Raw genomic sequence first — 13,031 nt, forward strand, 5'->3', positions numbered from 1 at the left:
TAGAGACAGGATCTCGTTATATAACCCTGGCTGTCCTGGAACTTATGTAGAGCAGACAGACTAGCTTTGAACTGACAGATTCTCCTGCCTCTGCCTCCCAAGTGCTGGGATTTAAGACGCTGCATGGTTATAGTTTTTATCTTGTTATAAGGAAAAGTTGTGAGGTTTGGTTTGCTTTTGCTATTTTTAAGAAAAAAAAAAAAGAGTCAGTGAAATATTCCTTTTCATTGTAAGGGATCCCTGTTTCCCAGAGCACATTACTGTTAGCATATAGTCAAGACTTTTTTTTTTTTAATCAGTAATTTGCTAACAGGAGTTAGAAAATATGGTAAATCCACTAGCCCTCTGGCATTTTTTTATATGTGCTAAGTTACTGAATGGGGAAGATTGGGTTCTCTTTCAAGTACATCCTAGAAACGAAACTTGTGACAAAGTTAACTTAGGTTGAAAGACTTCTGGGAGATGTTCTTGTTGATAGTGGCTGAGGTGAAGGTTTGGGCACAGCCTGTGTTAAAGATGGCTGTACTATTAGGACTGAGGCTTTAAGGATAACCAGAAGCAAGGGAAAAAGCTTCTGTCTCCCAAGTGATAGAATTAAAGGCCTGTGCCACCAGGCCAGGCTTGATTTTTATTTGAACATTTTAAATGTATGTTTCAAATGTCTGTAAGTTGATAGTAATACTTTAAAAACTTACGCCAGTTGTGGTGGTGGTGATGGTGCACTCCTTTAATCCCAGCACTTGGGAGGCAGAGGCTGGTGGGTGGATATCCATGAGTTTGAGACCAGCATGGTCTACAAAGCAAGTTCCAGGACAGCCAGGGTTACACAGAGAAACACTCTCAGAAACAGAACAAAACAAAACAAAACTTAGTTACTATATGGTTCCTGAAGCAGCAAATTACCACAAACTGTGTGGCTTAAGTAACACAAATTTGTTCTCTCACAGTTCTGAAAGTCAGTTTGTAAGCCCAGGGGTCAGCAAGGAAGCTATCCCTCCAGAGGCTTTCAGAGAGACTCTTCTGTTCCTTGCCTTTTCTGGCTTTCTGTGATGGCCAACTAACTTGCATTATGGCCACTTTATTCTGACCTGGCTTTTTCTTCACCTTCTCTGAATCTGTCTTCACTATGTCTCTTATAAAAATACTTTGTTGTGTGGGATGTGATAACACACAACTTTAATACCAATGCTTGGGAGGCAGAGGCAGGTGGATCTCTCTGAGTTCAAGGCCAGCTAGGGCTGTAAATTGAGACCCTGTCTTGAAAAGTAAAAAATATGTTGTTAAGACTGACTGGCATAATCTAGGTAATATAATCATAAGATACTTAGTCCTTTCACCAATAAAGCAATGTTCGCAGGCTCTGAGAATTCGGATATTAGCACATGTTTTCAGTGGTCACCACTGTCAGCTATTCCAGGTACTTATTCATTGTTCTGAAAATAAAATTTAAATCTTGCCTTTGCTCCATACTAGCTTTGTATCTTTTCTCAAGCTGATTCAGTTTTTTGATAAGTAAATATAGGTTATGAGAACTTATATAGCAGCCAGTGTGTATCTTTGTACTATTTTATTTGCACAGAAAAGAATGTAATGATACAAACCTAGTTATTTAGATTTAGTTATCACTGGAAATAGAATTTCAGGAGCTTGGAATAGAAAATAGAACTTATGCTTTTGTTAGAACATAGAAGGTGCTTTTTTTTAAAGCTGATTGTTATATCAGTTCCTTCCCATGTATATAAACATGATAGTTATGAAGATGAGGATACAGAACCAAAGTTAAATTGTCTTAATATTAGAACATTTAAGAGTAAAGTTGTATGTTGTACTCTAGGCGTTGCTTATTTTACTATGTATATTTCTTATTTTTGTGTCAGTTAGATATCTAGCAGCACATACTTCATGTGTCTTAAATCTTCATGGTCTTAACCAATACCATTTTGCTATAAATGTTTTCAGGTCAAGTATTTAAAAAGAAAATATTAGGCAAAGTGTATTCTTCAAGAGTCATCTCTAGGTTCTTTCCTCTCTTAAATTGAACTTTCCTTGCTCTCACATGAGATGTCTGAACCAACAATTTTCATCTTTCTCCTTAACTAACATAAAATGTATTCATTGATCTTGTAGAAGACATGAGTTTGTTTCCCAGCATCCACAATTGGGCTGCCCACAGTGCCTATAACTCCATCACTAGAGGATCTGATGCTCTCTTTTGGCCTCCATGGGCAATGTCCTCAGATGTATGCATATGTGTTCGTGATCATGTGTGTGTGCATACACACACACACACACACACACACACATACACACACACACCTTATTTTAAAATGGGGCTGGATCGATGGCTCAACAGAGTACTGGCTGCTCTTCCAGAGGACCCGGGTTTAATATCTATCACCCGCCCATGGCACCTCACAACTATCTGTAACCTCTTTCCAGGTGATGCCACACCCTCTTCTGGCCTCTGTGGGCAACAGGCATTACATGGATGTAAAAAATAAAATTTTAAAATGTGCTCACATGATATTAAGTTTTATAGAGCATAAACATGTGCCTGCCATGACTTCAGTGTGGTCCATTTCAGGCTATGCACAGCAGATACGGACGGCATAGGAAGTGGTTGTTTCCAGTAGAGAAGTCTTCAAAACCCGTCTTGAACAGATAGGCTGAAAACTTGGGACCTGAGGGAAGGAGTGACAGGGTTGAAACAGTGGAAGAATTTTAAAGCAGAAATGGCCTTTTTGTCTTCAATTTAAACCTTTCATAACTTCCCACCATGTTGTCATTATTCATCTTCAAGTTTACCTTAGGACCATAGATACTACAGTTCTAATTTGATAACATGGCTCCTTTAATCAGTTCTAATATAGTAAACAATGAGAAGTCATCTATACTAATACTCGCCCCTTCCCCGTCCTATCATCCTGCACTAGAACTTTCTGAGGAAATAAACTGAAAGGGGAGACTGTTTGCAGGACAACTCCAAAGAGAAGATCCTTTCCTAAAGTGTTTGGTCACAGTTGTTAACAGGTAGCAGCATATGATCTGGGGAAGGAGTGGTGCTTGATATCAACTCTGATAACAAATGTTTCCTTGTCAATTTTTCCCTAGTATCATCTAGACTGTCACAGCCATCCTCTCCTCAGTCAGGCTGCCCATCACCTACCATTCCAGCAAGTAAAGTCATTTCTCCATCACAGAAGCACAGCAAAAAGGCATTAAAACAGGTAAGCATTAAGTCTCTGTTTATCAGAAGAATAATCTCTCCAATTAAAAATAATTAGGAAAGCTGGTGGCACATGCCTATAATCTCAGCATTCAGAAGACAGACAGGTAGATCTCTATGAGTTTTGAAGATCTCTGTGAGTTTGAGGCCAGCCTGGTCTACAGAATGCGTTCCAGGACAGCCAGGGCTACAGAGAGAAAGCCTGTCTAGAAAAAACAAACAAACAAACAAACAAACAAAAAAACGAATAATTAATAATAATGAGAGCTACATGGTGTTTCACACCTTTAGTTCTGTCGTGTAATGGACAATGATGTATCGAGGTCCTTTTTCAATAAGACACTTCATCAAATCTTCTGTTAATTACTGAAAATTGTTTGAAAACTTGAGATTGATGTCTTCACAGGGTAAATGTCTGCAATCGGCTAATTTGCTGCTAGTAATTTTTGTACTCTGTATCACCCATTGTATGTAGGGTTTAACATGGTTTTGAAGACCCAGATTTTTTCCTAGTTTGCTGAGGTATGTGTTCTGAATCATGAATAGGTGTTTACATTTTAAGAGCTTTTCTTATGTGTGTCTGGTTATTTTGGGGGTACTGAGGATGAAACCCATCACTCAGTGAGCAAATACTTCTCACACTGAGCCACATTCCCAATCCTCAGGTTGGTTTGCTTTGGAGCTTACTGCAATGATTAGGTAGATTTTTTACTTTTAATCTTATATATAGAATCATATTGCTAGATTTTTTTAATATTGTACTAATTCTAAGTATGGAATAGAACCTATGTGTTTATTCTTAAAAAAAATAGCTTATGCAAATTTTTTTTTTAAATTTTAGTTTTTAAGCCAGGTGTGGTGGCGCATGCCTTTAAGAACACTCCAGGGCCAGGCAGATCTCTGTGAATTTGAGGCCAGCCTGGACTACAAAGTGAATTCCAGGACAGCTAGGGCTGTTACACAGAGACACCTGTCTCAAAAAACCATAAATAAATAATAACTGAGTTTCTAGTCAGCTGTTGTTTTGTAGCACACATCTGTAATCCTATTACATTGGAGGCTGAGGGAGGGAGGGAAGAGTTGAAACCATCCTGGATTGTACAGTAGCAAGACCCTGTCTTGCAGCATTCTTCTACTGTAGTGCAGTTTTGAAATACATCATAAAATAAACTGTGTAGTTGTTTATTTTATTCTAGATTTGGGGAGAAAGTTGTAGAAATTGTCTTTACTCCCTAGGTTGAATGAATAGTATGTAAGACTCCTTTTCCTTGAATTATACTGTTCTTTGTTGTTATTATATTAGTCAATTGCTTTGTCTCCTTTTGTATCAATTTTGGAGATTTTTCTTAGAAAATGGTCCATTTCTGTGCCAGTAAAGTTGCTCAGCTGGTAAAAGCACTTACCCCCGAACCTGAAACCCTGAGTTGATTCCTGGAACCCACATGGTGGAAAAGAAAACTACCTCCTTGGCATTGTTTCTGACTTTTATATACATGCCCCCCCCCAACTCTATAATATAATAAATAATAATATAAAAAAGTAAAAAAATTTTTACCTGATTTATTGCATGTACTGCTATAAAGTTATATAATGTTTTGTTTTTTCATTTGTCCTTGTTCATTTCTTTGTTCCCATTGTTAATTGCCAGTTGAGTTTTCTGTTTTATTGGAATTTTCAAAGAACTGGCTTTGGATTGTTTTTTTTTTTTTTCAAGATAACTCCTTGCTGTGTTGTTTGGATTGGCTCAATATGCATTCCAGGTTGCTTTTCCCCCCTTCTTTTTCTCTTTTTTTCTTTCTTGAAATGCTTTGTCTGGCAGCATAGTCACATAATCCCAGTACTCCGGAGGCTGTAGCAGGAGGATTCTAATTTCAAGGCAGCCTGGATTATATAGCAGCTTCTTCCAAGAAGAATCTAATAATCAATAAGTACAAACTGACATAATTTTAGTCTCATAATTTGGTATGAACTAGGAGATTGTATTATATCAAGAATTGACAAGTAAGGAGACAATGGTTACTCCTGTACTGATGCAGTATAGTAAAAAACAGTCATTAAATACAAATGATTGAATATAGGACCTCGTGCGTGCTAGGCAAGTACTCTGTCCCTGAGCTATATACCCAGCCACTATAGCTTTATTGGAGAAAATTTTATAATACCTATTAAATTTTAAATGTACATGCTTCATGAACATGTGATTAAACATTTTAGTGCTTATGTTAAGAAAGATACACAGAAAAATATTAGCATAAAAATTTATTAATAGTAAGAAATAGCAAATGGCCTAACTGGGATTAAAGTCGTGTGCCAACACCACTCGGCTCCATCTTTTTATTTTTTAAGATTGATTTATTTATTATGTATACAGTGTTCTGCCTGCATGTATGATGTCTGCAGGCCAGTAGAGGGCACCAGATCTCATTATGGATGGTTGTGAGCCACCATGTGGTTGCTGGGAATTGAACTCAGAACCTTTGGAAGAGCAGCCAGTGCTCTTTAACTGCTGAACCATCTCTCCAGCCCTCATGTGCCTTCTTACAGAACTAGAAAACAATTTTAAAATTCATATGGAAACATAAGACCCTGAATATGAATAGCCAAAGCAATTCTAGGCAATAAGATTGCTGGGAGCATTACTGTACTTGATTTCAAGTTGTGCTACAGAGCCATTGTAACAAAAACATGATACTGACATACATAGAGATCGATGAAACTGAATAGAGGACGTACAATGTAAATCCACAGCTGTAACCCTCTGCCTTTTGAAAAAGCACCAGAAATAGACAGTGGAGAAAAGACAGCCTCTTAACAGATGATTCTGGGCAAACTACGTATCCATGTGTAGAAGAACACGATTAGATCCCTTTTGGAAATACTAACTCCCAATGGATGGAAAGACCCTAATATAAGACTTGAAACATTTAGAAGAACAAGGAGAAACAATTCCAGGGCATATGCAAGGACTTTCTGAAATCAGTAGAGGTTTCCCAAAAGATTTAAATTGCGGGGCTAGAACGATGACTCCGCAGTTAGGAATGCTGGCTGCTCTTGCCGAGGACTGGCTAACCCCCGCTTGTCAGTCCAGTTCCAGTGGGGTCAAATGCACTCTCTGGTCTCCACAGACTCATGTGCACAGACACATGCAGACCCAACACCCATTCACATAGAATACAAATAAACCTAAAGAAAAGTAAAAACAGATTTGCCATATAACCCAGCTAAGTAGCTTGGTATCAGTTCTGTGACACCCTCTCCCCCAGGGGGAAGAAAAGCGCTGTCTAAACAGCTTAAGGGAGGAACAGTTTATTCTGGTTTTCATTTACATGCCTGTCATGAGAGGTCTGGCTTGATGTGAAAGACATGCGGCAGCTGCTCTCGCCTACGTTGTGGAGGGTCTTCTCAAATTAGTGAACCCAGTCTAGAAATCCTCATGGACTGGTCCCACATTTGTCTCCTAGAGGAGACTAGATGCTGTCACCTTGATGGTGTTAATGTCACAGATCCTTGAATATTTAGCCCAAGGACTCTGGCGGGAACACCTGCATCCAGTGTTGCTTGCAGCTGCATTCCCAATGATGAAGTTGTGGGATCCACCCAGGTGTCCCAACTGGATAAACAGTGTATAGACAATGTCATTTGTTTTCGGCCATACAAAGAACAAACTTAAAGCATTTTCAGAAACATGGATGATAAATAAATGGATTAATCTAGTCCATGAAAAGCAAATACTAGTTTTTCTCTTAGTTTTTGGTGCTTAGGCTGTATATAGACATATAATACCAAGGTTGTACATATAACCTGTGAACAGACACAAAACTGTTTAGGTTACTAAGAAAAGATAAGAAGTAAAATACACTTTATCTACAGTACATACTTACATGAAAATATCCTTAGTTGTATAATGCCTATACATGATAAAAAAAATACTTGTAAATCCTAAGGGCCAATGACATGAGTCACTGGATAGAGATACTGCCAAGCCCAGTGACCTGAGTTTTATCCTTTGGAACCACATGATGAACACCAGCTCCAGAAGTTAGCCTCTGACTGCTACACTCATGCCCCTGTACATACTCTTAGATAAGTTTTACTATAGTATGTAGATAATAGTGCTGTTCACAAAATGCACAAAAGTAGTGCTGTATTTAGTAGAAGTGTGTATGGGAAAGTATAAAGAAGTTTAATAAATAAAATAAATTGACCAGTGCAGTTGGATTGCACATTAAAACTGAAGTGATAGTCAAAAAAAAATTTGGCTTTGAATTTAAATGAATAATTTTTAAAAATGTATTTTTAGCTTTTTATGAAGGATTAGAATTCATAATTTTAATTTTTTGAGATTGAGTGTTAATGTATCGTGTTGGCAGACCTGAAACTCAGAAAGATTTTGAGTTTCTGCCTCTTGAAAACTATGATTAAAGATGTGGGCCACCATTCCTGGCCCAGAATCCCCAAACATTTTAAATTATGTGAATTTTAAAGTATTTAGAAGTTGTTTTATTGAAAGTTGTTTGTAGGAGAGGCATAGTGTCACACACAGAGCCGCTGTGTCGGTGTTGGGAAGTGAGCCTGCATCCTCTGCAAGAATCATCTTCTCTGCCCTTTTCATCCGTGTGTGTGTGTGTGTGTGTGTGTGTGTGTGTGTGTGTGTGTGTGTGTGTGTGTGTGTGTCTTTGTCTTTGCACACACATGCATACACATGGGGTTCAGAGAACAACTTTTGGGAGTCACTTCTTCCACAGTATGGGTTCTAGGGATCCAACTCTGACATCTAGGTTTGAAGACTGGTGCCTTTACCCACTGAGCCGTCTCCCAGACCCTCTTTCTTTTTAAATGGTCACTCTAAATAGTATCATGTTATCTCTATTAATTAAGAACCTCTTAGAAATAAAAATGAGCTGAAATGGCCAGAAGGAATTAACTGCTGTTGTTAGGACCTACACTGCTGTGTCCCTTGCTCTCTGTTTATTTCATTGCGGTAAGTAACTAAGACTATCATTTGGGCAAGTCTCTTCACTCTTACTCAAGGTAATACAGATACTTATTAAACTTATTAAACACCTGTGAAGCATAAATAATACAGATAATTGCTCTTTTCCGTAGAATCAATGCTTAGAATTCTGTTTTCAGAAATGATAAAAGTGTGTAATTCTCAATTAGAAGATTGTAAATCCCTTGCTTTACTGCTGAATTTTAAGTTCTGAAGAAAATCAAATGATTTTTCCTTACTGCTGTATATAATGGAATAATCTCGTCCTCCCAAAGTTCCCAAATTCCATAGGTCCTTTAGGCTTGTGTCAGTTTTGTTAAATTTCGGCTTTTGTTTGTGTTGAGTGGATGTCAGAGTAGTTCTCGACATAAGAGATGCCACTCACTGAACACCAGCTTGGTTCTTACTACCAGTTTTACTTTATAGGCCCTGAAGCAACAGCAGCAGAAGAAGCAGCAGCAGCAGCAGCAGCAGCAGCAGCAGCAGCAATGCAGGCCAAACATGTCCATCTCCAATCAACACCTCTCTCTCAAGACTGTCAAAGCAGCTGGGGACCCTCTACCTGCCAAACCTGGTAGGCAGTTACTAGTCTTCTCTCCCCAATAGAAGTTTCTTTTTATCAGCATATTTGTGCTTTTGATGTTGTGAATTTTTATACTGTATTGTTTATTTTTAAATTGCTATTTTACTAGCATAATCTTTCTGCTGCCACAAAACTGATATAAATCCTAGGATAGGACTGGATGGTGGTGGCACATGCCTTTAATCCCAGCACTGAGAGGCAGAGGCAAGCAGATTTATGACTTCAAGGCCAGCCTAGTCTACAGAACTAGCCAAGGCTACACAGAGAAACCCAATCTCAAAAAACAAAACAACAACAACAAAAAACACACTCAAAAAAATCCTAAGATAAATAGGAAATATTTTCATATAAAATTATTGTATACTTGATTAAAAGTGCAGGAGTGAGATTTAGAAACCTATATTCATTAACCTTATGAATCTGTTGTTTCCAAGGTCAAGGTGAACTCTGTGTATATGTAGGCAGGTACATGTGTGTGTACATGCTTGTTGAGGTCAGAGGATAGCCTCATGTCATTTCCCTGTACCATCTATCTTTTGGTGGTCTTATTTTTTGTATCATTTTGGACAGGGTCTCTCACTGGCCTGGGACTTGTGGTTTAGGCTAAACTGGCTGACCAGCAAACCTCAGGAATCTTCCTGTCTCCACTTCCTGGCGCTTGGATTTCAAGTGTACTGTGCTTATTTTGGCTCTTTATGTGGTTTCTGAGGATCAAACATAGGTCCTTATGCAAACTTAGGCAACAAGTACTAGCCATTATGCAGCCCCAAAGTGAACTCTTTCCCAATGCTGGCATTTAAAATAATGAGGATGGGACTGGAGAAATGGCTTGGTCATGAAGAATATGTACGGATCAGATTCCATCTTCTGGTACCTGTGGACAATGGGCATACAGTTGGAGCACTAATATACATACACACGACATGCTCGTACACATAAAACACAATAAATTTTAAAATAAACAGCGAAAAATTAAGTATGAGGGCTTTCTAAAAATATATACTCTTTAGTTTCCATTGCATATGTTTACATGGACTTTGTGTATTTGTTGTTACTTCTTTTGTTTTTTCTTTTATTTTGCCACAGACTTTTTCTTTTCTCTTTTCCTTTCTTTCTTTCTTTTTTTTTTTTTTTTTTTTGAGACAGGGTCTCTGTGTAGCTTTTTTGCATCTTTCCTGGAACTCACTCTGTAGCCCAGGCTGGCCTTGAACTCAAAGAGATCCACCTTTTTCTGCCTCACAGACTTTGTTTTGCATTATATAGTTCAATTAAATACCATAAGCTGATTCTAGGGACTGCCATCAAAGTCAAAGGTCTGAGTCTTACAGATCTTTTCATTCTTCTTAAACATTTGCCATTGGAGATAATAATGTGAGAGGAGATGTAAGGGATTTTATTTTACAGAGTATTCAAGAAGCCTACATTTCATTTATAATTTCTGTAGTTACCATGGAATAATGGTTTGACTTGAATAATGGTTTGATTTTTTTTTAATTTAATTTATTTAAAATGTTTTCTATTCATTTTATATAACATCCACAGATCTTCCTCTCCTCCCTCTTCCCGCACCCCAGCCTTTTCCCCCAACCTACCCCGCAGTCTCACCTCTTCCAAGGCAAGGTCTCTCATAGGGAGTCAGCAGAGCCTGGTACATTCAGTTGAGTCAGAACCAAGACCCACCTCCCTGCATCAAGGCAGCATTAGGTGTTCCACCATAGACACTGGACTCCATAAAGCCAGCTCATGCACCAGGGACAGATCCCGATCCCATTGCCTGGGGGCCCCCCTAAAGAGTTCAAGCTAAACAACTGTCTCGTGTGTCCCAAGGTCCTAATCCAGTGCCATGGGGGTTCTATAGCTTTCGGTCCACAGTTTATGTGTGTCCACTAGTTTGGCTGGCCGTCTCTGTGTATTTTTTCATCATTACCTTGATGCCCCTTGCTCATAGAATCTCTCCTCTCTTTCATCGATTGGGCTCCTGGAGCTTATCCTGGTGCCCAGCGGTGGATCTCTGCATCTGTTTTCATAAGTCTCTGGATTAAGGCTCTGTGATGACTGTTAGGGTATTCATCCATGCGATCCCCTGAGTAGGCCGGTTCAGGCACCCTCTAGAGTATTGTTGGTAGACTAAAGTGGAATCATCTTTGTGGATTCCTGGGAACTTCCCTAGCACTTTGTTTCTGCATATTCCTATGATGTCTTCATTTGTCATGATCTCTATTTCCTTATTCTCCCACTCAGTTTCTGTTCCAGTTCAAAACTTCCATTCCCCTATGTTCTCGTCCCCCATCCCTTGCCCTCCATTACCCCTTCTCACCCCCAGTTTGCTCATGTAGATCTCATCTATTTCTCCTTTGCTGGGCAATCATGCATCCCTCATAGGGTCCTCCCTGCTGGGTAGCCTCCCTGGAGCTGTGGGTTGCAGTCTGATTGTCCTTTGCTTTACATCCACTTATGAGTGAGTACATACCATGTTTGTCTTTCTGAGTCTGGGTTACCTCACTCAGGATGATATTTTCTAGTTCTATCCATTTGCCTGCAAATTTCATGCTGTCATTGTTTTTCTCTGCTGAGTAGTACTCCATTGTGTATGTGTACCACATTTTCTTAATCCCTTCTTCAGTTGACGGGCATCAACATTGTTTCTAGATTCTGACTGTTAGGAATAATGCTATGAACATAGTTGAGCATGTATCCTTGTGGTATGATTGAGCATCCCTTGGGTATATGCCCAAGACTGGTATAGCTGGGTCTTGAGGTAGATCGATTCCCAATTCTTCTGAGAAAACTGCCATAGCCATACTGATTTCCAAAGTGGCTGTACAAGTTTGCACTCCCACCAATAGAGGAGGAGTGTTCCCCTTGCTCCACATCCTCTCCAACATAGACTGTCATCAGTGTTTTTGATCATAGCCATTCTGACAGGTGTAAGATGGCATCTCAGAGTCGTTTTTATTTGCATTTCCCTGATGACTAAGGGTGTTGAGCAATTCCTTAAATGTCTTTCAGCCATTTAAGATTCTTCTTTTGAAAATTCTGTTTAGCTCTTTAGCCCATTTTTTAATTGGATTGTTCAGTATTTTGATGTCTAGTTTCTTGAGTTCTTTATATACTTTGGAGATCAGCCCTGTGTCAGATGTGGGGTTGGTGAAGGTCTTTTCCCATTCTATAGGCTGTAGTTTTGTCTTATTGACTGTGTCTTTGCCCTACAAAAGCTTCTCAGTTTCAAGAGGTCCCATTTATTAATTGTTGTTCTCAGTGTCTGTGCTACTGGTGTTATATTTAGGAAGTGATCTCCTGTGCCAATGCGTTCAAGAGTACTTCCTACTTTCTCTTCTATCAAGTTCAGTGTAACTGGATTTATGTTGAGGTCTTTGATCCACTTGGACTTGAGTTTTATGCATGGTGACAGATATGGATCTATTTGCAATCTTTTACATGTTGACATCCAGTTATGCCAGCACCATTTGTAGGAGATACTTTTGTTTTCCCATTGTATCGTTTTGGCTTCTTTGTCAAAAATCAGGTGTTCATATGTGTGTGGATTAATGTCAGGGTCTTCAATTCGATTCCATTGGTCTGTATGTCGGTTTTTATGCCAGTACCAAGCTGTTTTTATTACTATAGCTCTATAGTAGAGCTTAAAGTCAGGGATGGTGATGCCGCCAGAGGTTGATTTATTGCACAGGATTCTTTTAGCTATTCTGGGTTTTTTGTCTGTAGTGAATTGTGTTGGGATTTTGATGGGGATTGCATTGAATCTGTAGATTGCTTTTGGTAAGATTGCCATTTTTACTGTGTTAGTCCTGCCTATCCATGAGCATGGGAGATCTTACTGTTTTCTGATATCTTCTTCAATTTCTTTCTTCAGAGACTTAAAGTTTTTTTTTTTTTTTTTTTTTTTTTTTTTTTTTTTTAAGAGATTTATTTATTATGTATACAGTGTTCTGTTTGCATGTATCCCTGCAGGCCAGAAGAGGGCACCAGATCTCATTACAGATGGTTGTGAGCCACCATGTGGTTGCTGGGAATTGAACTCAGGACCTCCGGAAGAACAGCCAGTGCTCTTAGCCTCTGAGCCATCTCTCCAGCCCGAGACTTAAAGTTTTTATCATACAGGCCGTTCACTTGCTTAGTTAGTGTTACCCCAAGACATTTTACATTACTTGTGGTTATTGGTAGGGGATGATGTTTCTTTGATTTCTTTCTCAGCCTGTTTATCATTTGTA

The 13,031-nt window shown here is 38.9% G+C and overlaps 1 protein-coding gene across 8 annotated transcripts in view; it reads left to right on the plus strand.

The window, feature by feature from the left end:
- The window catches only part of Asxl2 (ASXL transcriptional regulator 2), a 236,140-nt gene that overhangs the window by 194,582 nt on the left and 28,527 nt on the right, over positions 1–13,031 (plus strand). For all 8 annotated transcript variants that reach the window (XM_076559127.1, XM_076559126.1, XM_076559128.1 and 5 more), the window contains 2 exons: positions 3,112–3,227; positions 8,646–8,793. In XM_076559127.1, coding sequence (XP_076415242.1) covers positions 3,112–3,227; positions 8,646–8,793 — 264 coding nt within the window. The remainder of the gene's footprint in view (positions 1–3,111; positions 3,228–8,645; positions 8,794–13,031) is intronic.

This window comes from Peromyscus maniculatus, chromosome 22 (assembly GCF_049852395.1).
Source record: "Peromyscus maniculatus bairdii isolate BWxNUB_F1_BW_parent chromosome 22, HU_Pman_BW_mat_3.1, whole genome shotgun sequence".
NCBI lineage: Eukaryota > Metazoa > Chordata > Mammalia > Rodentia > Cricetidae > Peromyscus > Peromyscus maniculatus.